A 26,296-nucleotide genomic window follows, 5' to 3' on the forward strand; every position below is an offset into this window, starting at 1 on the left:
ATCACACCTTGGGCCGAAGGCGCCTAGGCGCCAAACCACTGAGCCACCCAGGGAATCCCTCAATGTGTATTTCCTAATAAGAATATTCTTTTACAACCATATTAGTTATTAACTTCAGTAAATATAACATGGATACGATAATTTTACCTAATTGGTTGCCAGTTTCTCCACCGTAGAGGTACTAATAGACAATCTGTGGGGAGGCACTGTAAAGCCATGCAAATATCCTACTCCTTGTCAAAACTTCCTCCTAAGACTTAGTAACCATCCACAATTCTTGATCCTGGTCTTTCCCATGGTTAAAAAAATAAATCAACTTTTCACCTGATGGTTTGTACTTTAGGAGTTTTTTTTTTTTTTTTTTTAACGCAGCTATAAAAGGCCCAATTGTGGGACGTTTATTGCAGCCTTTCAACCCTAGTGGAGATGGGAGTCAAGGGGAAAAGGGATAAATGCAAACCACAACCATCACATAGTTAGAACAAATACAAAGAGCTATTATTTTATATTTCCGACTCCAGGATAGTCTATACCTCTACTCCAAAGCAATTTATTTTCAGTCTATGGTGTGATAGGGATCCTTATTTACTTTTCTCTGTAAAGTGTAGCTTCTCAGCATCATCCATTAAATAATCTGTCCTGGAATGTCTGGATGGCTCAGTGGTTGAGCATCTGCCTTCAGCTCAGGTTGTGATCCTGCAGTCCCAGAATCAAGTCCCACATTGGGCTCCCTGCAGGGAGCCTGCTTCTCCCTCTCCTGTCTCTGCCTCTCTGTCTCTCATGGAAATAAATATATTTTTTAAAAAATCCTTTCCCCAAAGATTCCAAAACCACTTTTATCATATACCAAATTGTCATATATACATGGACTAGTTCTGAGCTCTGTTCTGACGTTTTTGTGACTGCATCTATTCATCACTATGGCATTACTTATTACTTGACCAAGAGGTCTGCTTTCCTATTTTTAGAATTCTCAGAAATTCATGACTTCCATATGAACTTATTTTAGAATCAGTTTTTCTACAACTTCCCTCCCATCTATCATGATGGAGTATTATTAAGATTTTATTTATTCATGAGAGAGAGAGACAGAGAGGGGCAGACACAGGCAGAGGGAGTAGGCTCCATGCAGGGAGCCTGATGTGAGACTCAATCCTGGGTCTCCAGGATCACGCCCTGGGCTGAAGGTGGCGCTCAACCGCTGAGCCACCTGGACTTCATGATGGAGTATTAATTGTAATTATATTTAAATCAGAGGAGCACCTGGGTAGCTCAGTTAAGCGTCTGCCTTCGGCTCAAGTCGTGATCGTGGAGTCCTGGGATCGAGCCTCACATCAGGCTCTTTGCTTAGCAAGGAGTCTACTTCTCCCTCTGACTACGCCCCCCTCCACCCGCTCATTCTCCTCTCAAATAAACATCTTTAAAAAAGGAATCACAGATTACTTTGGAGAATTGGCATTTTTATAGTATATCATCTATGAATACAATGTCTATTTAAGTCTAAATTAAAGTATTAGTTTGCTGGGCTTTTTCCAGTAGATTAACTTCCTAAAAATCTAGTTATACTTGAATGGTTATTTTAAAACCTATTATACCATTTAGTTGTTAGTCTAGTGCAGTTCTCAAATTTTTTGTCTGAGACCCATACCAGCAGAGGTTGGCAAACTATAGCCCATGAATGGGTCAAATGTAGCCTGCCACCTATTTCATATGCTCAAGTTTTATTGGAATATAGACACACCCATTTGTATTACTACAGCCGCTTTTGTGCTACAATGGCAGAACTGAGTAGTTTTAAGAGACCATATGGGCTACAAACCCTAAAATACTATCTGGTCCTTTAAAGTTTGCCAACCCCTACTCTTAACCTAAAAGGGGGACTCCCAAAGAACTTTTCTAATAGTGGTAGATGTCTTTTTCCAAAACTTTTTTAAAAAGTAACCTCTATACCCAACCTGGAGCTTTTACTCATGACCCCAAGATCGAGAGTGGTACGCTCTACCTGAGCCAGCCAGGAACCCCAGGCATTCCAACTTTTTACTTGATAGCGCAAATGTTAATATTGGCAACACTCAGTTTTCCTTGAAATGACAAGTTCACTGATAGGTTATATCCATGAATACTGATGTTTTAGAAATTTTTAAAAAATATTTAATTTCAGGGCAGCCCCAGCGGCTCAGTGGTTTAGTGCCGCCTTCAGCCCAGGGTGTGATCCTGGAGTCCCAGGGTCGAGTCCCACGTCAGGTTCCCTTCTGGAGCCTGCTTCTCTCTCTGCCTGTGTGTGTGTGTGGGTCTCTCATGAATAAATAAAAATCTTAAAGAAATTTAATTTTAATTCAAAACTAAACCTGATGCTTTAATATATTTCTAATGAAAAGTTAAAAACAAAAAAAAATTAAGTGTTATTGTTTCACATTTTTGCAAATCTCTTTACTGTTTGGCCTGATAGTAGACTCAGATCTGCTTTTGTATTTAATGTGTTATAGTATGTTCTTTTAGTTAAAGCATATGAAGAAAATCTGACCTCAGAGGCATGTAGTTCAGTTGGAAAAGGAAGAAACATTCTCATAGTCTCTTCAGATAATTGTGTACTTCTGATTCCATACCCTACATTGATAATGTCTTCAAAGGTTAGCTGCAGTGTGGAATCTAACACTGAATCAATGATCTATTCTATTACATTAAAATCCACTGATCATTTAGAAAATACTGGTTGATTCAGCTATGAAGATCTTCCAAGTGTCAACACCTTTAAGACACATTAATATGATCACTTATCTCTTAAGTCTTTACTGTGATAAGATACTAGTTTTTTGAAACTTTTTAATTTTTGCTTGAAAGCTTAAATCTTACCAACACCAACAAGTGTTGCCAGTTGTCTTCCTTGGGGAACAGCCTCATCACATTCATTTTTGAAAAAATGTTTGACCACAAACCTAGGTTTCAATAACCAGTTTGTCAGTTGTCCTTTTAAGGAAAAATAGTGTTCATGAAAAACAGTGGCAAATTCAGCTTGCAACTCAAAACACACAAGGGTTTTTCCTTAAGACAACTGTTATACTTCACAGTATGCCTAAGTGCTTTATTGTAGCACTTCCTACTTTGTCACATGCAATATTAAAAAGGTGTGTACTCAGGGGCTGGATTTAATGAGATTAATAATTTTTATTGCTTATCACGGGCATTCTTAAGTAGAATTGGCTTTAAAAAAAGATTTTAGAGAGTGCATGCTTGCAAATGAGCACAAGCAAGAGGAGCAGAGGGAGAGAGAGGATGAAGCAGACTCCTTGCTGACCATGAAGCCCAATTGGGGGTGGGGGGCTTGAGCTCGACCTAAACTGAAACTGAGTCAGAGGTTTAACCAAGTATGTCACCCAGGCGCCCCGTAAGATTGGCTTTTTAGATTGTTTCTATATTTGCTTCTGATAGATAACCTTTATCAAGTTAACGGAATTCCAATTATTCTTGGATTTCTAAGGTATTTAAAATCATAAATATGCATTGATCCTTATTAAATTTGCAAAAATCCAACTAATTCTATATCTGATACTCCAGTGGATCATAACTGGAATGGAGTATCAGATCTAGGGTATTTAACTCAGATTCTGTTCCTACTTTTTTTTTTTAAGATTTTATTTATTCATGGGAGATACAGAGAGAGGTAGAGACAGGCAGAGGGAGAGAAGCAGGCACCATACAGGGAGCCCGACGTGGGACTTGATCGCAGGCCTCCAGGATCACACCCTGGGCTGAAGGCGGCGCTAAACCACTGAGCCACTGGGACTGCCCTGTCCATACTTTTTGATCTGCCCATTATCAAACTGTGAACTGAACAAAGCCTGGATTTAAACAGAAGACAGTTTTAAAAAGTGAGCAGGCTGGGGGAGGGGGGGAAAAGTGAGCAAGTTGACCAGGATATCTGCTTCATCCATGTATCTCTGCAGAACACAAAATAAAAATAAGGTCCAGTGAATGTGATTTTGGCAATCTGAGGTCATTCTGGACAACTGATCTACTATTAGAAATATTAGAAAATGTCTTCTGCACATGGTTGTAACCAACTCACTCACCTACAAAACGCAACCCCATATCTGGAGTCTGAATGTATTCATTCAAATCAAACAACTGAAATACAAAGTATACATTTTCCCTGGATCACAATTGGCTTTCAGAAAAGAATCATGAATATAAATTTAAACAGTTAAAAAAAATAAAACAGTTCGAAAAGAATCAACTGCATACTGTTAAAAGTTATTTCATATTTTATTTTCTAATTGTAATAGTTTGCATCCAATTTTTTGTACATAAGTCCAAATTATGGGACTTTTTCTTACATAAGTCCAAACCTCCAAATCAGTCAGTACTTAAGTAGCTGTCATAAATCTATATATAGTAAAAGGACTCATTAGACTAAAGAATGAAATGACCAGAACTATCAATAACTATAAACTTTCTCTAAAGAAATATAGAGTAGTTGGTATTTTGCAAAACATCCATCTTTAAGCAATTTAGAGACTTCTGTTAGTCTTATGCTGAATTAAATGGGGATGGTAGCATTTATTTTAAATATTGTATCAACATGAATATATGAATATATATATTCTACAAGTTTCTTTTATTACAGGAACCAAAGACTGCAAGTGAAAGAAATGGTAAATAGAGAATATAAAAGATGTGCTTATTTAATCTTCTACAGTCCTGGATACCAAGTGAAAAGCGGCAGACACTGCTCTCGGTGCATTACACATATGGACACATAATTAGTCCTCCCACAAATTTTGCAGGTACTGTTCTCATCATCCCCATCTTACAGGTGAGGAGCCTGAAACTCACAAGTGTGGGAAGGTGCCTATGGTCACTTTCAGGTAAAGGGTAGAGTGGGGGTTAGGGCACAGGCCTCGTGACCCCAGGGCTCATGCTCTTCACTCTATCACACTGCCTCCTAAGTACACAGCAGCTGGGGGGAAGAAAGGATTGACCCACTCCAGTACTCTCCAAATTCCTTGGTTTACTCTGTACCTGAGAAGTTAGTGTCTTAACGCAGCTGTAGTGAGACTTAAGATTTTGTTCTCTGCTGAGTAGGAAGAAATAAGTATAAAAAGAATGACAGTTTAAGATAAATCAAAAACACAAATGTGGTATGTAAAAGTTCATGGGAATCCAAACAGTATAAGTGAAACTTCCTCTTGCTAAGCAGAATAAAATCTAAACGTCTCCTACCAATACAGATCTTTATAAAATTGTTATGATAGGTAACATAAAGAACCTCACTTTCATTCTGATACTTTAACTGTCAAGCTACAGTTAATACTGGATTATTTTAAAATCTGTAAACAATACAAATAAAGTATAAATCCAGCTAGATATTTTTATTTCAAACATGCTTTTACCTACTTGATTACTCTGTTGCTCTGAAGTCAACACTGACAGCAGTTTATATCTACTAAAGATGTTCTTCACCATCCTATAATTTAATATTTATACGAGAGAGATGAGATTAAGTTAAACTACAAGTTACAAGGAGTTTTGTAACCAACTATGTTCACAGCCATGATTCTGTAGATGTGGTGAGTAAACCAATGGCCATTCCTTAATAAAATACAAGAATTTTTATCATGCATAGTTTACAGGATCCTTAAGAGGTGGTCTCTTAAGAGGCTGGATGTTTAAAACAGATTCAACAGTCAAGTAATTAAGTTTTGGCAAGTCTTTTTTCACACAAATACTTGGTTTGGTTGTTGAGCCACCATATGTACTCTAACTGGAAGCAGAATCAACATTGCATGAAAAATGCAAGCCCATCAAATTCATTAGTAATAATTATTATACCCACTTAGCAGGAAGAACCATTATTCTTGGATTTCAAACATTTTATTGTCTTTCAGGGCATACCTTATAGCATTGTGTTACGGGAATCAAAGAGTATATATAACCAACCCCCCACCCAACCAAAAACAAAACAAAACAAAACAAAAACCAAACTCAAAAAAACAACACACGTACACATACCAAAAAACAAAACAAAAAAACCCAACTAAGGACCACTTCCATTCCTCACTTGAAATATAATCAATAAATTTTCACATTAAAGACAAGTTAGTAAAACAATCCCTCCAAGTAGTGTTGCATAGGACCTAGAATTTTACCATTTTATAATCATGATTTGAGATTTTCCAGGATGCAATGGCACTAGATTGAGCTGTTACTACCTAGGCAAGGAAAAAAAATATCATTAACACACACGGATGGGGTCATAGCTGTAATTTTAAGAATCTTCAGATGAACCATATTTGTTAGAGGAGGTAAGTAGAAAAACTAACATGAGTTGTACCATCACTACCATGAACTGTACCACAAATGCAGAGTTACAACTTACTTGGTAAAATAACACAGAAAAAGGATCTATATATACACCACAAATTTGGCCAAACACTTTTCGTACAGAAGCCTGAATATCTTAGGAAGTTTAGATTTTAATGAAGATAATCATTAAGTTGATTCTTCAAGACTAGTTTCTTAAAGTATTAAAAACCAGCCCATGGTCTCAGGCTCATTCCATCTAGGTAAGCATTCAGAATTCCACAGAATAAGAAATACGAATTCCAACTGTCTACTAATTTCTATTCTTTGATTTAATAATGTTTTATAAGTACCTCAGATTCTGATTCCAGTTTGCACACTTAGGAATAAGCATGAGATTAGAGAAGATGTGCTTATGTTTTGAAGCCACATGAAGGTTTATTTCCCTTTGGAGTACTTTTCATCATTGAAAACATCTCTGGAGACCAGCTGAATAAAAGCTTCACAATCTAAATGATGGATCTCTTCTTTCAAAGTTGCATAAGATTTCAATGTGGCTAGTGTGGTCTAAATAGCCCAGCCCTTAATTTCATCTCAGTAGAGTTGAGAACAAAAACTAAATAAGGGAAAATCCAAATTCCCAATAAAATACAAACAAAACAAATCTTTACACACAATAAAATACATCCTAAGCACAAAGTAAGGGTATAATATACTCTGCAGCATGACATTGTCTTTATTGTATTTCTCAGCTGTAGCTCTTCCATTTAGAAATGAGAAACCATCTTTTCAGTAAACTGTTATTCCCTCCTCTTTTCCCAGCTTAGGGATAGTTTGAAAAAGGCTTAATTTGTACAGTTTTTAGGAAATTAAATTTTCATTTATACATAATTTAAGTGTTTATAAAGCACTCAAAATTGTAGCTTATATGTTTATGACTTCTGAAATAAAATGACACTTAACAATATTTTTGTTCTTTAAAAATATTCTACATACATGCATATGATCAAAACAATCTTTTGTTTTGGGAAATTTCCTATGCACATTTAGAAAAAAAAATGACAACTATACCACTATTTCAGTTTAAGATGACTGGATGCCACCTACTGTTCAATTCTTGTAACTACTAACCTTACAAATTAAAAATTGCTAGTAAAACCCAGGTTCTAAAACTTACATTTTGGAAATGCTTTTTTGTTGATGCATTTATAGTGGCAAAATAATATCATGAAAAGAATGTACATGATATCAAAATTAGTACAAAAATAGCCACATGCTACTTAAATATGAAAAGCAGACCTAATCATTTTTTACCTCAAATGCAGATTTCTGCCGCCTCAATTTGTATCAAAATCTCAAGGGAACATTTGAGTAACTGGAATATACAGAAAATCACTGTACAGTCAACAGGCCAAAGTTAGGGCTTAGTCATAATCCATGAGTGTAGGGTAAATGGTTTATTCAGAACATTCACTTAATGGAAAATGGTCAAAGTAGGAAAGGCAGTAATGCATTTCCCCCTTCTTTTTAAAAACAGTCTATGTAGTTTTTTACCCATAAGCTCCAATACATCAAAAGAACAAAGGGGGCTTAACATTTCACTTAAGAGAATTCGGTTTTTAAAGAAATACCTTAGAAACAAATCAATCTGCTTTAACAAATTGCACTCATGCTAATGAAATTTTAATCTTCTTTAACAGGTCACAGCCAAAATCCAAATTGTTGGAACAATCCTCAGAGAAATTGGAATGTAAAATGCTGAATTCAATTTAGATCTGGAAGGGAAAAGAATATCAAATCAAACAAAAGAATTCTTATATTCCAGCAGTCTACCGCATAAGGGAGGCTTGCAAACCTTAAGGCTATCTTTGAAGAGGAAATTCTATACACCGAGTTTTTCTCAATTAGTTTGTTGCCAGTAAAATCTTTACAACCTCCTTCAAAATGTCACGTTATGCAAAATATCCTTTTATTTATTTATTTTTTAAGCAAAATATTCTTAATAAAGTTTAGTGTTTCTTCCCTTTTGTGTTAGTGATGAGAGATTTTGTATTCTAGGGTGGGAGCAGACACAAAGGAGTATTATTAGAGAAAGAGCACAAGTATGACTGACCAAATTCTCCTCTCAACCTGGTTATAGGAAAGAAGGCTAGCATACCTATAAACTATCTGGAGAAATGTCCAGAAAAGGTTCAATGTTGAAGATAACTCAAATTCCTTTAGTATCCACCATCTTTTACCATGTCCTTCCCTGAGAGCTTACTGGGTCCAGTTCAAGGAATCACTGGCACAGATTCACAAGTTTTTTCTTAGAGAATCTTAACCCTATCTAGATCCTCAACCTATCACCTCTGTGTATGTGGCTTCATCTTCAAATGTGTACTCTGGTTAGGTTCTTAATTTCCAACAGAGGCCTTCTAATCCAGCTCCAAAAATGTTTGGCTTGCCCCTTAATTTACAACACAATTCCATGTCAGGTCTGGTCACTGAGTATAATTGATAAATATACTGTCAAAGTATCATTAACAATTCAGTCACAAGAATTCTGTGGCTCAGGGTCTCTAAAGCAAAGTACATTTAAAAAATGTGTTTGGGCAGCTCCGGTGGCACAGCAGTTTAGCGCCACCTGCAGCCCAGGGCGTGATCCTGGAGACGCTGGATGAGTCCCCTGTCAGGCTCTCTGCATGGAGCCTGCTTCTCTCTCTGCCTCTCTCTCTGCCTCTATAAATAAATAAAATCTTAAAAAAATGTTTATATAAAAATTCATAAATGCATATACGCATGGAGGATATGTACTCAAATCCTTAATTCATCCTGAGTATTCACTCATTCATTCATTCATTTATTTATGATAGACAGAGAGAGAGAGGGAGAGGGAGAGGGAGGGAGGGGGGGAGAGAGGGAGAGAGAGAGAGAGAGGCAGGCAGAGACACAGGAGGAGGGAGAAGCAGGCTCCATGCCAGGAGCTCGACCTGGGACTCGATCCCGGGACTCCAGGATCGCGCCCTGGGCCAAAGGCAGGTGCTAAACCACTAAGGCACCCAGGGATCCCCCATCCTGAGTATTCTAAATGGTCTTAAGATGCATCAAAATATAAGATGAATTGACGGGTAAAGATATAAGAAGATATATGATAAATCAGGTATAAAAAATGTTAATGATAGAATTCTGGTAGTGGGGATCACTTGTGATGTCTAACTCAAATTTTCCCAAGATGAACCTTTGTGTTTTTGAAAGGTTCCAGTAATTGTGTTGCAGTCTTAGGAACAATTGCCCCAGGTACACTAAAATTTCATCTTTGAATCAAATCAAACATTAGCAAAATTATTTTTACGTTTATATACACAGGTGGGTTCTGAACTTTATTTTTTAAGGAGTTGAAAAAAAGAGACCAAACTGGATTTATGAGTAACTTACAATACTACCCCAATTATTTAATAAGTTTATATTGCCAAAAACTAAGTATGAATTTCATTTATGTTAACAGCAAAGGGCATTTACTCTTGTGAGCATAACTGCTTCACCTTTCAGAAAAATAATACATTTTCCTAAAACACCAACTCTAAACCAAGAGTTTGTCAACACTGCATATCCAACAGATAAAAGAACATAATTGGCAAAAGGTCTCAATTTTAAACATTTATTTAAAGATCACATATGTGGGGGAGGGGCAGGAGGTGGAGAAGGAGTTTTAAGCATACTCTACCCCAAGCACAGAGCCTGATTCTCATGACCCTAAGATCACAACCTGAGCTGAAATCAAGAGTCAGATGCTCAACCGACTGAACCGCCCAGGCACCCCTTGAATTACAACATATATTATTAGAAGCCTTATTGGGGGCGGGGGGAGCCTTGTTGGGCAGCCTGGGTGGCTCAGTGGTTTAACACCGCCTTCGGCCCGGGGTGTGGTCCTGGGGACCCAGGATTGAGTCCCATGTTGGGCTCCCTGCATGGAGCCTGCTTCTCCCTCTGCCTCTCCGTCTCTCTGTGTCTCTCGTGAATAAATAAATAAAATCTTTAAAATAACTAAATAAAAACCTTATTACAACGGAGACCTTTTGGGGCATATGGGTGGCTCAGTCAAGTGTCCAACTCTTGGTTTTGGCTCAGGTTTGTAGGATCGAGCCCCACGTTGGGCTTCACGCGTAGGGCAGAGTCTGCTTGGGATCCTCTCTCTCTGCAACCCCCCTGTCCCTCCCCACCACATGCTTTCTAAAATAAATAAATAAAATCTTTTAAAAATATATTGTAATTCCAATGCTTCATATCAAGCTGTTCAAACAAGATTCTTCTTTTTAACATATTAGTATTTCAATTAAAAAGGCATGTTTCTTTGAGAAGATATTCTATTTCTTAAAACTGTTGGCTAAATTTCGAAATATTTCTCTCTCCAGACACTCTTAAACAAGTTATGATTCCAACGCCTAGCATTCATATCACCAAAGCAAATACTGATCTTTTCTGGAAGAAATGTTGAAAAGATTATAAGAATTCCCAAAGTATAATAGTTTGACTAGTTGTCTTCTCAATAATACGGCCAAGTCTTGAAATATACTCTATTTCAACATTTTTAGTTTAAAGGAAGATAGGAAAAAGAGCTGGTTTCTCTGTGGATAATTCAGAAACCAAAGTTGGAAAACGCAAGATCCATCTACTCACATCATCAATGTCTTCATCATCGTCTCCAATGTCATCAAACTGAATTTCATCGTCATCTCCAGGACCAAATGTATCAGTTTCATTGATTTTAGCTAAAGAAACAATAACAAATATGCTCATATAACCAAGATGATATTAAAATGAGCGTCTGCTAAAAGAAGTGGTCTGATACCAAATGTTGAACTATAAGACTCTTGAGTCAAACTTCTATCCATTCAAGTAGAGTTGACATATACATTAGTCTCAAGTGCACAACATAGTTGATAATTATATACACTATAAGCTCACCAGAATAAGCAGTTACCATCTGTCACCACACGAAGTTATTATAGTATTACTGACTATATTCCCCATGCTGCACTTTTCAGGCATGACTTTAGAATTGACACTCTGTATTTCTTAATCCCCTTCATCTATTTCACCTACTCCCCAACCCTCCAGCAACCACTAGTTTATGTTCTCTATGAGTCTATTTCTCTCTTGTTTGTTCATTTGTTTTTTTAGATGCCACATGTAAGTGAAACCATTATGGTATTTGTCTCTGATTTATTTCACTTGGCATAATACCTTCTAGGTCAATCCATGTTACTGCAAATGGCAAGATTTCCTTTGTTTTTATGTCTGAGTAATATTCCATTGTGTATCAATTACATGTTCTTTATGCATTTATCTATCAGTGGACACTTTGATAGTTTCTGTACCTTGGCTACTGTAAATAATGCTGCAATAAACATAGGGGTACATACATCTTTTCAATAAGTGTTTTTGTTTTCTTTTGGGTAAATAACCAGTAGTGGAATTACCAAATTGAATGGTATTTTTGACTTTTTGAGGAACCTCCAGTTTTCTACACTGGCTATACCAGTTTGTATTTCTACCAATAGTGCACAAAGGTTCCTTTTCTCTTTTTGATACTAGTTATTCTGGACTGGTGTGAGGGGATATCTCACTGTAGTTTTGATTTGCATTTTCCTGATGATTAGTGATGCTAAGCTATCTTTTCATAGGTCTGTTGGCCATTTGTATGTCTTCTGTGTAAAGTGTCTATTCAGGTCCTCTGCCCATTTTTAATTGGATTATACAGCAGGTTTTTTAGGCTTTAAATCGTAGGAGTTCTGTATATATTTTGGTTATTAACCATTTATCAGATTTATTATTTGTAAATATTTTCTTCCATTCAATAGGCTGCCGCTTTGTTTTGTTGGTTCCCTTCATTATGCAAAAGCATTTTGTTTGATATAGTCCCAACTATTTATTTCAGAAAGATATTTTTAGTAAGGCAGGATCCAGTTACACAAATTCTATAACTATACAACTTCCAGCTGTGCCTAAAAAAAATGGTTGGACTTACCAGTCACCAGACTCATCAATCAGAAAATTTAGTCAAAAGCAATGAAAATGAACTGAGAGGTGCTGGTCTTATTCCCCAATATACTAGCATTTTCTGGACTGAAAATGTCAAGTAAATAACTTAGCAGGATTTTCATGCTGAAGTAAAATTATATTGTTTTCAGAATATTATGCAAGACCCAAAACAAACAAAAAACACTACAAAACAAAACCACCAAATGGAAAAGGTAGGTTTACAAAATAGTATGTAGAGTACATTCCCCCCTTTGGTGAGGTTATGAAAGACTTTTAAGTTTTCCACATGGGCAGCCTGGGTGGCTCAGTGGTTTAGCGCCAACTTCGGCCCAGGGCGTGATCCAAGAGACCTGGGACTGAGTCCCACGTCGGGTTCCCTGCATGGAGCCTGCTTCTCCCTCTCTCTCTCATGAATAAATAAATAAAATCTTAATAAAAAAGAAAAATTGAAAACCGACTTTAAAAATTTCAACAGTACCTAAATACTATCCTTGCTTCACATTTAAGTAGATGAACACTGACAATCTTGAGAAAGTTACTGTAAAATACTGAACAAAATTATTCCTTTGGTATTATGCAGAGTTTATAAAATGTAACTCCACACCAGAAAACGTATTTATTAAGGACAGAATCCCAGTAACTTTTTTCTTAAGGTAGTCAGTATTATGAAGTATAAATAGGCATATTGAAAACAAACCATGTGGGGATCCCTGGGTGGCTCAGCGGTTTGGTGCCTGCCTTTGGCCCAGGGTGTGATCCTGGAGACCCGGGATTGAGTCCCACATCAGGCTCCCCGCAAGGAGCCTGCTTCTCCCTCTGCCTCTCTCTTGCTCTCTCTCATGAATAAATAAAAAATAAATTCATTAATTAAAATAAAGAAATAAATAAAAACCATGTAAGCAAAAAAGTAAAACCCACAAAATTCTACCAAAATCCTTTCATCTAAATAACACCAAGTACTAACACCTTATGACAGGTTAATAAAACAACTCAGACATTACCATGCTCTGGAAGCTCGCCATAGGCCTTCAGACTTCTAGCTTCATCTGCATTGTATTTTAAAATTACATCGGCTTTATTATCCTGAAAGAGACAATTAACTTTTAGAACTAATTATGCCAAAATATTATCCATTATTTCACAAATTATTTTAAAACTGGATAAAAAAAATCAAATTTCCCTGTTGTTACATACTTTTTTTTTCACATTTTAAAGTTTTTTCCTACCCAGTGCACTTGTCATGATCACTGGGTGATGTATGGAATTGCTGAATGACTAGACGGTTAATTATACTGGAATTAAAAATTTAAAAATAATTAGGGGGCACCTGGATGGCTCAGTTGGCTAGGCTTCTGACTTCTCCTTTGGTCATTCATTATCTCAGGGTCCTGGTATGGGGCCCTGCATCAGGCTCCCACCAGTGGGGAGTCTGTTTCTCCCTCTCCTTCACCTTCTGACCCTCACTTTGCTTGTGTGCTCTCTCAAATAAATAAATAAAATCTTAAAAAAAAAAAAAGTATCAAAAAAAAGCCCCTTTAAAATGCAAAGTTATCTCCTACCTTCTAAAAAACATCCTCAGGATTACATAGTATGAAGCTACATAAATGAATAATGATCAACAAGCTTAAGGAAGATATTTACAGATCTCACTTGAACAAGAGCAGAACTGTGCAAACCCAATCTTTTAGGTTATTTATTTTTTTTTAATTTTTATCTATTTATGATAGTCACAGAGAGAGAGAGAGAGAGGCAGAGACACAGACAGAGGGAGAAGCAGGCTCCATGCACCGGGAGCCCGATGTGGGATTCGATCCTGGGTCTCCAGGATCGAGCCCTGGGCCAAAGGCAGGCGCCAAACCGCTGCGCCACCCAGGGATCCCTCTTTTAGGTTATTTACTATTATGTTTTGATTAGAAGTCTTTTGAAATACAAAAATTCTCTGGAACCATAATTTACAGGATGATTAAACAGTCTAAAACTAAGATTGCGGGGGCACCTGGGTGGCTCAGTCAGTTAAGCGTCTGCTGTCAGTCCAGGTCAATGGAGCCCTACGTCGGGCTCTCTGCTCAGCAAGGAGTCTGCTTCTCCCCTTCTCCCTCTCGCTCAAATAAATAAATCTTAAAAACAAAACAACCACCAGAGACTGTGTAATAACCTAAGGAAATTAATATACATTTCCATGAATCAGTGGTTCATAGAATATGAACTGACTGGAATGTCCAGTGGAGTCTTTACATTTCCAGAAGATATGTTAGTAGAAGTGGAGTGAAGCTCATGAATTTGTATTTTTAAAAGCTTTTTAAGTGTTTCTGATGCAAATGTACCACTGAAAACTACTGTCATAGATTGTTCACATTTTCCCATTGGAATAAGAATCTGACTCAGTTAAGGAAGAAGTGTTGAAGTTGGTTGTTTCAACTTCAAAAGGTTCTTTGGACCTAAAAGCAGGTCCTAATGGCTATGAAAACAATCACTGATGCAAAGGCAGTGTGATTCAAACCAGGAATTCTTGAACTATGTTTATAGATGCTCAAAGGGAAACTGTTAAAATGTATATTCCAATTTAGGAAGACCGGGGTGGGGTCAAAAAACCTGCAATTCTAACAAGTCCCCAAAAGCCATGATGCCACTGGTCCCTGGACCATGCTTTAAGTGGCAGAGGTAGAGAAGGTGGTTTTTGGGAGATTAATAATCAGACAAGGTTGGTCTTGGCTATCATTTTATAGTCAGTATGTTTTATCTTTTCAAACCTTGGTTTCTTTATTCTGTCAAACAGAATTATTCTTCCTACTTTTGGGGTTATTTTTAAGATCAAAAGAAGAAAATGGACATTAAAATGGTGTTTTGTTTTATTAGAGAATGCAGGCTTGTGGGGGAGGGGATGGGGACACAAAGAGAGCAAGAATCTTAAGCAGGCTCCATGCCCAGCAAGGAGGGCTCAATCTCATGACTCTGACATCATGACCTGAGCCAAAATCAAGAGTCAGATGCTTAAATGACTGAGCCACCCAGGCACCCCAAAATGGTATTAATTAAAGCAAGCTTTTCTACCTCACCATTATTGATATTTTGGGCTAGGTAATTCTTTGTTGTAGGGACTATCCTGTGCAAGGCAGAATATTTGACATCACCCCTGGTCTCTATCCATTATATGCCAACAACACTGCCTCCCTCAGTTGTGACAACCAGAAATATCTCAGATACTATCAAATGGCCCCTGGAGGAAAAAATTCACTCATGGTTAAAAAACAGTGATTTAGAATAAAGATCTTAGTTTTTTATTCTGGAATATATATTTTAAAAAATCGAAGCAGGATCAAGGTTATAAAAATAGAAACGTCACTCACAATATATGATGATGAGTTCCAATAGGCAGAAAAGCATTCAAATGGACTACACAGACCCAAAATGAGGAGTCTCCAGGTTGAGATCATGAAGGACAACTACCATTTTTTCCTCTAAATGCTCATCCAAATTTAGAGCACATACTTCTATCATGGTTTGTATTGTAATTACTTGTGTGCCTATCATTCTTTTCACTACCAGGCATTCTCTGGGATGGCAGCTTGACTCATTCAGTTGTATCCACTACAGTAACAGTTTCCAGATTTTGATTTCAACACGTATAAATTAAAAAGAAAAGAAAAATTTCCACAGAGGTCCAACATAAGATTAAATTTTTATTTTGACAAATAAGAACACAAACAAAACCACCACTATGTAACATTACTCATTCCAAAAAATTCAACTTTTTAAATACCAAAAAAAGGAAAAAGGGCCATTTAGCTTCATGAAAAATTCATGTTGTTATTTTTTCCAGAGTGGAAATGTGGACTCCCCAGAATGGCCATTTGGGAATCACGATGCCTAGGGTACTGAGCACAACACCTAAAAAATACCTGGCCCTTAAGAAATGTTTGTGGACACACTTGTGAGCAGCATACTGGGGTGGAACCGGTCGAATATGGTCATGACTTAACTTCTAACCATTAATGGCTCACTGAAATTCAATCACATAAATGGGGGAAAAAAAACTTTTTTTTTTTTTTTTTTTTTTACCTGGTAGTCTCGGAGACCAACCAATATAATGTCTGAGGTATTTATCCAAACCTATGAAAGAAAAGTCAATGCATGTCATATTTAAAAATAAAGAATCAAAGCAACACTGCGTCAGTCTTTCCATAAAATACTATTCACCCAACTGTGGGTGAAGTACCTATATTTAGAATTAGGGAAAAAAAACTACAGTAAGCAGCTGAGCTCGTTTCAAATCTTCTATAATTTGAGATGTTAAAAAAAAAATAAGACTCTTATTTAACTACTTGACATTTTATTAATTCCAGAAGAATGATTAGAAATTAGTAAGGAATTTTTAATAGTGAATTACTCCAAGTGGTTAGTTGTCCATCCATTACATGTGAGAATACAAAGTTAGAAATGTATTTCTAATAAATGCTTTTATTTCCTTCCCTCTCTTCCTTCCACCAACCCACATACACAAAGCTAGCAAAACTCCTTTATAGTTTGGAAACGGGATTAAAAAAATACCCATAAAATCAGACTTGGAGGGACTTTTACCCAACTTGATTAATATATCTGCCTCAACACCCACTGTGATAGGAAATTAAGCATTCCTTTCCAACATTCCTTTCCAACCTGGCCCACTCAGAAAATTGAGTATCACCAGAATACTTAATATAATTCATATTCAATTTTTCTTAACACTCTTTACAACTATTTCCCCTACCCTCAAACCAGAATCCAAACATGGGCCACTTACCCCTTTAACATTAGGTCTCTTTCATCTCCATTCAACTGGAATAGTTTCCCTCTCCCCCACAAGATCACTAACATTGTATTAAAAGCCAGGCCATTTGTTTTGCCTGTCTCCCTCAATTTGGATTTGCTGATTGTTTCTTCATAACTAGATTCAGGTTAAACATTCTGAGCAGAAACATAGGTGATACACATGGTGTCTTTAAATGGAAATGGAATCCATACAGTTATCATTAAGGAGTTTGTGGCTTTCATTTATCATAGGCAAGTCACTGTTTTACTGAAATCTTTGGGGAACTTACAAAAATGAGGTCCTTGATCCATAAAAACTATAGAGCCATTTCCCCTCCCTTAATCACAATTTTAAGTAAAACAGATTTCCACACCTACCTTTTTTCTCAATTTCCCTCTGATGTGACATAACCTCTTTACGCCATCAAAACACATTGCTTCTAATCGTCCATTTCCCAACATTTTGATTACTTGAGCATACTCTGGAGGAAGGAAAAAGAAGCATTCAGGATACTGTTCAACTTTTCAAAACAGCAACTTAAAAGTCCACATTAAAATGGACTAGAACAGGGGCCCTTGGGTGGCCCAGTCTGATGCTTGGTTTTGGCGTTGGTCATGATCTCAGTTTTGGGATCAATCCCTGAGTCGGACTCCATGCTCTCAGCAGAGTCTGCTTCAGATTCTCTCTCTCTCCCTCTGCCTCTGCGCCTCCCCTCTGCTAAGATAAATAAATCTAAAAACAAAACAAAACTGACTAGAACACATAGGTATACTGGTTAGGAATAAATATATATAGTAAAATAAATACAAAGAGTAATAAACACCAAGCTTGTTAATGGCAGAGCCAGAATCTAGACTCCATAATGCCATTTCTATAACAAGCTATCTCTGCTATCAGAAATGCTTTAACAAACAACTCATTTTGAATAAGCAGAAGGACTACTATCTTCATAACTGTATGCTTTATTTTTGGAGACCTAGGTGGCATGTCCCAAAATGTACATTAAACCTCATCAATCTCCCACATTTGGATTGTCTCCTGATTTTGGATCTCCTGTCCCTCAGATCCTTTAGAGGCTAATCTCAACACAATTTTTGGCATATTTGGCAAACAAATAGCTTAATGTTAATAATGTCTTTGTTATACTAGAAGTCATTATTCTACGGAGAGAATATCCACTGATTTGTAAACACACTAAGACCTAACTTTGAAAGGCCTCTGAAATGCTGAAGTGACTTGCTCAGACTAAGAAACGAAAGGTCTTTTAGCCACAAAACATGCTTCATTTTAAGTAGCTTACATATACACAGCCATAAATAAAACCACTAAAGTTCTAATAAACACACACAAAAAAAAGGGATCCCTGGGTGGCTCAGCAGTTTAGCACCTGCCTTTGGCCCAGGGCGTGGTCCTAGAGTCCCAGGATCAAGTCCCATAATCAGGTTCCCTGCATGGAGCCTGCTTCTCCCTCTCTCTCTCTCATGAATAAATAAAATCTTAAAAAAAAAAAAAAAAGACAAAAAATGTTGTTTGTTGAAATATGCTGGAAATTACTGGGTTACTGGGATAACTGGAAAACTTCAAAAATATATACTAGATATATAATATAGCCATGTTAAATTATCTAAGTGTGATAATTCTATTGTGATTATGTAAGAGTATATACTTAAGAAGCATAATGCAGCAGGTATGGTAAACGTAAAAGTCTCATGTTTGTAACTAACTTTAAAATGTTCAAGAAACACGCACATCAAGGGCTTAAGGGAGTTCACTGTACTAATACTATGACTTTTCCAAATGTTTGAAGTTGCTAAAAAAAAATTGCTCAAAAATATGGGAAACTAGTGTTATGCATCTTAGCTTATAAAGGTCAATTGTTCACTTTTACTGTATTCTGTATCCTGAAATTATATGCTAATAGCACTGGAGAAGTGAGGGAAAGACTTCTAATTAATCCCTTAAATATCCATATTCTAATGAAAAGGTTTGCTAAATTATGCAATTGTTAACCATAGCTTTTGAGGCTTAGTTCGCTATGAACCGTATAATGGATTTTTAGTTATGAGTGTTCATGGAAAACAATGAAACCCAGACATTTACAGAAATGCCTCTAACCCTCACTGCACAGAGGATACCAGGGAATGATGAGAAGCTCTCTAGAGAGGTGTGGAGGGCTGACGAACAGAAGGGCAAAGAGGGGCACAGGAGGTCATCGCTCAAGGTTATGAATAGTTCTTTCATATTTAGATACTGAAATTGTTTTTTTTTTTTTTTAAGATTTATTTATTTATTTATTCATGAGAGACAGAGAGGCGCAGACTCCATGCAGGGAGCCTGACGTGGGACTCGACCCCGGGTCTCCAGGATCACGCCCTGGGCTGAAGGCAGCGCCAAACCTCCAAGCCACCCGAAATTCCGTTTTCTAAAAATTATTTGATTGGGGCGAGAGGCCACAAGCAGGAGCAGTGGCAGGCAGAGGGAGAACAAGCAAGCTGCCTGCTGAGCAGGGAGGCCAACATGGTTCTTGATCCCAAGACCCATCCATATTGAAAAAAAGGAAACTAAAAAAGAAAAAAGAAAAAACTATTACTAAAAAAAGTCCTCACAAAAATGCTTACCTTGTCCGTCTTCTTTGAACACCAGCTCTCTTTTTTCAGATTCATTCTCATTCTTACCTCTGCGTCTATTTTTACCTCCTTTACCTGATGGTTTTAAGGAAGACATTAATTATCTATACAGTAGTATTAAAGAAATAAATGACTCGCAATACACTTTTAAAAAATCATTTTAATTTAAAAACTTATCTAATGTGGTCACACAATCATATTAAACTTACAATTTCCAATCATATTAAACACATCATTCCCTTACCCTTCTTGGAAATTCCTTTTGGGTTATCTCTGACATAAAACACAAACCAGCCAAAAACAGGTATTATATAAAATTATATAGATCCCTGAGGACATCTGCATTCAATGATCAAAATTCCTGAACTACAATGGCCACTTGATTGAGCACAGTGCTCAGTGAACCCCTCCTTTACAGTGGCCCACAAGGGCCCAGGTGGGAGATATAATGGGTTACTGATAAATTTCTGAATAAATAAGCCCCCTCTTTTACCCGATGTCCCCATGAAAAGTCTAAGTAGGATGACTTGGGGCAAGAGGAGGTAAAGTTACAGCTCCTAGAATGGGATATATTGGTTTTGTGGTAGAGGGAGAACAACTCTGGCTGCTTTGAGAGTTTGAATTTTATCTTAAAGCTGCAGGAAATATTCACTGAGCAAAATATTTGAAGTTAAGAACACAAGGCACTGATTCCTGAACTTGGAAGCAACCAAGATGTCCTTCAGTAGGTGAATGAATAAACAGATTCATCTACACAACGGATTATTACTCAGCAGTAAAAAGAAATGAGCTATGGAGATCCCAAAAGATCTGAAAAGAACCTTAAATGCAAACTGTTAAGGGAAAGAAGGAACCTATAAAGGCTGAATAGTATATATAATTCCAACTATGTAACATTTTGAAAAAGGCAAAACTATACAAACAAAAAAAAAAAAAATCAGTAGTTGCCATGAGTTGGGGAGGAGAGGGCAGAGGAGTATGTGGAACACAGAAGATCTTCAGGGCAGTGAGATTATTCTGTATGCTATTGTAATGGTGGATACATGTCATTATACATATATCAAAACCCACACAGTGAACAACATAAAGAAGGAACCTTAAAGTAATCTATGGACTTGTTATACTAGCTCCTGTAAAATGTTAACATGCTGGGGTAATACGAGAATTCTACCTTCTGCTCATTTCTCTACAAATGTAAAACTAATCGAAAAAACAAAGGCCAGGGCAGCTGGGTGGCTCAGTTGGCCAGTCTGCCTTGGTTCAGGTCATGATCCCCAGGTCCTGGGACAGAGCTCCACGATGGGCTCTCCACTCAGCAGTGACTCTGCTTCCTACCCCCCCTCACCACGTGCACTCTCTTTAAATAAATAAAATCTTAAAAAGAAAAGACGTGTCAATCAATGGCAATGTGTAGACCAAGTCTGGATACTCATTTGGTGCGGATGGTGCTGGTTCAAGTTTAGCTGTGAATTGATAGTGTCTGGAGCCAGGAGATGAGTATCTGAAGGTTCATTATACTAGCCTATTTTTGTATATATTCAAAATTCTTTATAATGTAGTTTTAAAAATGAATACAGCAAGATGAAGAAGGGTATAAAGCTACCATCGGTGTAAAAAAGAAAAATGCAGGGGTGCCTGGGTGGCTCAGTCAGTTGTGTCCAACCCTTGGTTTCAGCTTAGGTCATGATCTCAGGGTTGTGAGATTAAGCAGCCCCGTGTGTTGGTGGAGCCTGCTTAAGATTCTCTCTCTCCCTCTGCCCCTCCTGGTCCCTGCTTTTGTGGATTTCTTAAAAAAGAAAAAAAAAAAAAAAAAGAGAAGATAGAGAAATGCATTTTCATATTTGCTTATATATACATAAATACCTCTGGAACAGCATATTCAAAAAAATTAACAATGATCACCTGTGAGAATGAGAACTGGTTAGCAATGGGACATGTTTAGGAAAGAGATTACACTTTTCATACTTTTTGAAATTTGAATTGTAAATGTACTTACTATCCAAAAATTTTTAAAAAGTACAAAAAAACAGAGGTATATGATGCTTTGGGTGGGAAACTGGTCATTGTCCTTTACACATGCACAATGAAGCAGGCCAGCCTAGCCACGAAAAGGAAGAAGACAATCAGGAGGAATATTTCTAAGATGGAAACAAGAAAATTAGGACCAGGCAGAGGGAGGGAGAAGGAAAGGATAAAAGGAACTTTCACAAAAACCTCTCAGGATCTGTTGTAGACTATGTAAAGTGAAGGAGTTAGAACAGAAGATCGAAATACCTCTATGTTCCCTCTCCCTCCTCTTGTTTTTCACACTTTAAAACGACACTACTAATCATTTCCCAACTTTTTCTGACTTTTAAAGGGCCACTTGCACTATTCTTGACTTTCACCAGCCACCCTCCCCCATTATGCCTATTCCTCTAGTTTCATGAATTCCAATTTCCCACCTTCTGCTAACCCACTTTCTAAAGAAATTAATTTTTCTCTCACCTATCACTTATATGCTACTAATTTTACATTTAAGCCCACTATTTCAACTAAGCATTGGTCTATTTATAATGACTCCAGTGAGTAGGTTACTGTCCTCTCAAGCTTGATTTTACTAAAAAAACCTTTTTTTAAAAACAAAGCTGGCCTTAAATCAACACCCTTGTTTGTTAGTGGCAACACAACCACCTTAAATATAGATCTCTCAAACTATAAACATACCTATCTACCTCTTAAACACACCTATATTTTCTTCCATTATCTTATGCTTTAATCGAAGTAGAGGTCTCACTGTCCCAGTAACTCACCCGTAACAAGCCTATGAGATAGGTACTATTTTGTCTTCATTTCCCAAGAGATAATAGTCTTTAAAAGGTAAAGTGACTTATTTAAGGCTTTATCACAAGTGTGATCTGGGATTTGAAACGAGCAGTGTGACCCCACCCCAGTTAACTATACTGTTAGCCACTATACAGTAAAGCCACCCATTTACTTGTCACAATCACCCCATGAAGTAAAAGGTCATTTATCTCCAGTTTACCAGGTAGTTCACTGAAGCTCAGAAAATTAACTCAACATATTTCAGTGTGGGGGGGGTGAAGATTCAAACCTAATCTCTCTTTTTCTGTTCCTGGCTCTCACATTAGGTTATTTCTCCAGAGCATTGTTCCATTCCAGAACTTAAAATCACACTGGTGCCCGTTTTCAAAAGGTGGAAGAAAGGCTGTAAGTGGTAGTGATATTAAAGAACTCATGGGAAAAACCTAGAAGCAGCAAAAGGTTCACCACCCTAACGGAATAAAGAATACACCTAGCCACTGCAAAGACAGACACTTCAAGAATCAAATGCAAAAAAAAAAAAAAAAAAAAAAAAAAGAATCAAGTGCATTTTATCTGTCCTGGGGGCAATCTCACAATGCTTCATGCTATGGTCAAATAAGCCTCTGTAATGTCCTGACCCACGCAGAGTCCTCAGAGTTCAGTATGTGAGACATTCTTAGGGCATACCAAAACTGATTTCCTAGAAAGAGAACAGTAGCTTTGGCTCCAAGGCATTCATGCCAGTTCTTCAAACCAGAGTGAAAGCTCCATTAGAACAAGGATCCTATCAGCTTTGTTTACTGAGTTATATACCAGAGTTGGGCAATTCTTTGAAAGAATCAATCAAGGGTAGTTCACATAGTCCTAAAGAGTGGCAATTTAAAAAGTAAAGGTAGTAACTTCCTCCAAGTGCAGGAGCACCTTACCCCAAATAGTCTTCATGAGTGGACCAAAGGATATCCCTTTTCCTGAGGTAATAAAAGTATCTAGAGAATTCTAGAAGAAATAAGCTGGTAATAATCAGTTCAAAGCAAAAGTCAGTCAACACACAGTTTGTGGCAATTTATATCTTTGTGAAACCACCCCCAAAATTATATTCACAGGGCTTCTGGTTTTTCCAATGGAGAAAAACAAAAATAAACATGACCTTATTTCTACATAGTAAACCTCATCTCATAAAATCCATTTGGTCTTGTAAAGCACTAAGATAACAGATTGGTTTTACAAATATTGGAATGAAAAACACCAAATTCAGAATGGTGACTTCCTCCAAAAGAGAGAGGAAGGGAAGGGGATTGGAGAGGGGGACACAAAGGCCGTTAAATGATTGTTTTAATTTTCAAGTTCAGAGTAATAGATTCCCAGGTGTTCCTTATATTATCTATATATTTGTATGCTTAAATATTATTTATAGAATAATGATCCACTGATTGCCAATTTACCAGAATTAACCATACCCTGATCAGTCCCCTCTCTATTTTATGGCCATGTAATGGAGTGTAATCTTAGAAGAGGCTAATGAACTAGATATGATTTAATGTAGAAATCCTGTTCCCTGGGAACCGAAGGGGAACCTATTATTTATATGAGAGTGGAGTCAACCAAAAGGAAGGTGACTTAATCCAGCAAATATTTATTGAGCATCTACTAAGTGTCAAGTGCTAACAATTCAATGTGATTAAGACAGATATATTACTGCCCATTAGAACTTAAGAGTCTAGTGAAGGAATTGGAAATCTCATCACTAGAAACAAAGGTGAGAATAAGTTACTTGCTGAGGTGATCCAATTACCATCTAAAAGAAAATAAAAGATTGGACAGGCTACAAGAAAACTGACTTTTAGAAATCGATTTCATTCAGAACAATTAGAGTAAAATGCTACAAAAAGGACCTGCAAGTTAGATTTCCGAAGACAGTGGAGTACCCTAAGGGAACTGCACCAAATCTTGCACAGAACGGCAAACCAAAGTACCTCAGGAGATAAAATGAGTAGTGACAGCTACAAAGAGGAAAGAAGGTAGAAGAATCCCTGGAGCCAGCTATGAAGTAGAAGAGAACAAAAGTAGGCCTGGATCAGGGCAGGGGTCTCAAGAATGAATAACCAAAGAAAAACTTCCTGTGAATTGTGTAATATGATCCCCTCCTGAAGGAAATACAAGGTTTCCCGGTTTCTACTGACACAATTTCCTTGAAAAATTATAAAGATACAATTTGAAGAATTATAAGCATCCCCTTCAGTCTAAAAAAAAGGGGGGGAAGGGTAATTTCTTAAGGATTCTTCTGCTTTGAGGTACATTAGACCTTCCATTTTGGAAATTCCACATAAATTTATTTTTGAGACGGATAATTTGTGGACGTTTAACCTCAGAATGGAGGAACTTAAAAGCTCTTTACTCCCAACACAATATAGACAAGATCTGAAGCAAAAATAGAAAACATGGGTAAATATGGAACAAGTGTTCTGGGGGTTAAAAAAAATAAGTTAAAGCCCATAAAGGGATGGGGAAGAGTAAATCTCTAGAAATGAACCTTAAATATGCAAATATACATCAAGGTTTCGTCCACTGCTTACAAGGAAGGAGTCGTCGTCTCAACAATACTCAACAACTGTCCATAAAGAAACCCATGCAGGAATACCTGGTCCCTAGAGCGGGCATTACCCTTTGAAAGTTACTAAGTGCTTCCAGGGTGTAAGTCTTCTCGCCCAGGAAGGCCAATAGGCGCCCATTTGCGAAACCCTGGCCGCCTCGGGGAGGTCTCCCCACAGGTCCACAAAGCGCCGCGGTCAGTCTGGCGCGAATCGCGAGCAAAAGCCCACATTCTCCCGCAGGAGGCCCTACAAAAATGGCGTCGGCTCCACCCCAATGTGGCCAAAGTGGTAGCAGTAGTAACTTCCCAGCTCCTCTCCCAAGCCCCAAACCGCGTCCGTACGGTGCAGCCGCGCGCAGGCACTGCGGAGAGGAAGGTCACTGCGGCTTGGGAGACCCGGAAGCCGCGGTCAGGGCCGGAGAGCCCGGGTCCGAGCGGAGTCGTGGTTCCAGGGTCCGGGCGGCATTACCTTTATTCTTGGGCATGGCGGTGACGGCGGCTTCTTGGCGTTTTCGACTCCAATCTAGGGAGCGGCAGCGGCGGCGGCGGTGGCGGCGGCGGCGGCTACTCCTCCGAGGGGCCCCAGGAGCGACGCGTGGGACCGCGCGGTAGCAAGCAGGCAAGAGAGGACGGGTCGCGTGCGCGGGAGAGTCTCGCGACCGAGTTCTTCCGAGATCAGCCTGCGCCCACGCTCAGCCGCAGCAAATGGCGTCGCGGCCGCTTGCGTTGCTTTTCCCCGCCTCCCAACGCCGGCGGGCCCGCCCCCCGGCCCCCTCCCCGGCCCTACGGCGCAGGCGTGGCCGACTGAGCGCCCCAGCTCCCCCGCCATTGTTAGAGCGGATGGTGACGCGCTTTGGAAGGGTTCCCGGGAGTTCGCAGGAGCACGCGGAGTGGCAGGGCGGTGCCGCGAGCCGGGAGAAGGAGTCCGGGAGGGAGGGGGCGGGGCCCGAGCGTCATAATAAAGGGCGGATTCCGGTGGCGCCCGCTGCTGGCTGACAGCTGACTCTTTGCTGCTTTGTGACCGACCAGCGCGCGTCTCCGGGTTTCAGCTGCTGCTGACTCATTAACTGATCTCACTGCTAGTTTTAATTAGGCCCTTTCACCCGCCCAACCTGGTCGGGATCTTGACGGGAAGGGCAAGGCTTTTCGGCCATCCCCATT

The 26,296-nt window shown here is 38.3% G+C and overlaps 1 protein-coding gene across 1 annotated transcript; it reads right to left on the reverse strand.

Annotated features, from left to right (window-relative positions):
• Positions 1-4,244: 4,244 nt before the first annotated feature.
• Positions 4,245-25,914, reverse strand: EIF1AX (eukaryotic translation initiation factor 1A X-linked). The gene is made up of 7 exons (XM_025997468.2): positions 25,605-25,914; positions 19,732-19,815; positions 17,491-17,594; positions 16,384-16,434; positions 13,326-13,407; positions 10,960-11,051; positions 4,245-8,075 (listed from the first exon to the last, which is right to left on the reverse strand). The coding sequence occupies exons 1-7, from the start codon at positions 25,618-25,620 to the stop codon at positions 8,070-8,072; spliced, it is 435 nt and encodes a 144-aa protein (XP_025853253.1). The 5' UTR covers positions 25,621-25,914; the 3' UTR covers positions 4,245-8,069.
• Positions 25,915-26,296: the final 382 nt, after the last annotated feature.

The sequence above is a fragment of the Vulpes vulpes genome, chromosome X (genome assembly GCF_048418805.1).
Source record: "Vulpes vulpes isolate BD-2025 chromosome X, VulVul3, whole genome shotgun sequence".
NCBI classification, from domain to species: domain Eukaryota; kingdom Metazoa; phylum Chordata; class Mammalia; order Carnivora; family Canidae; genus Vulpes; species Vulpes vulpes.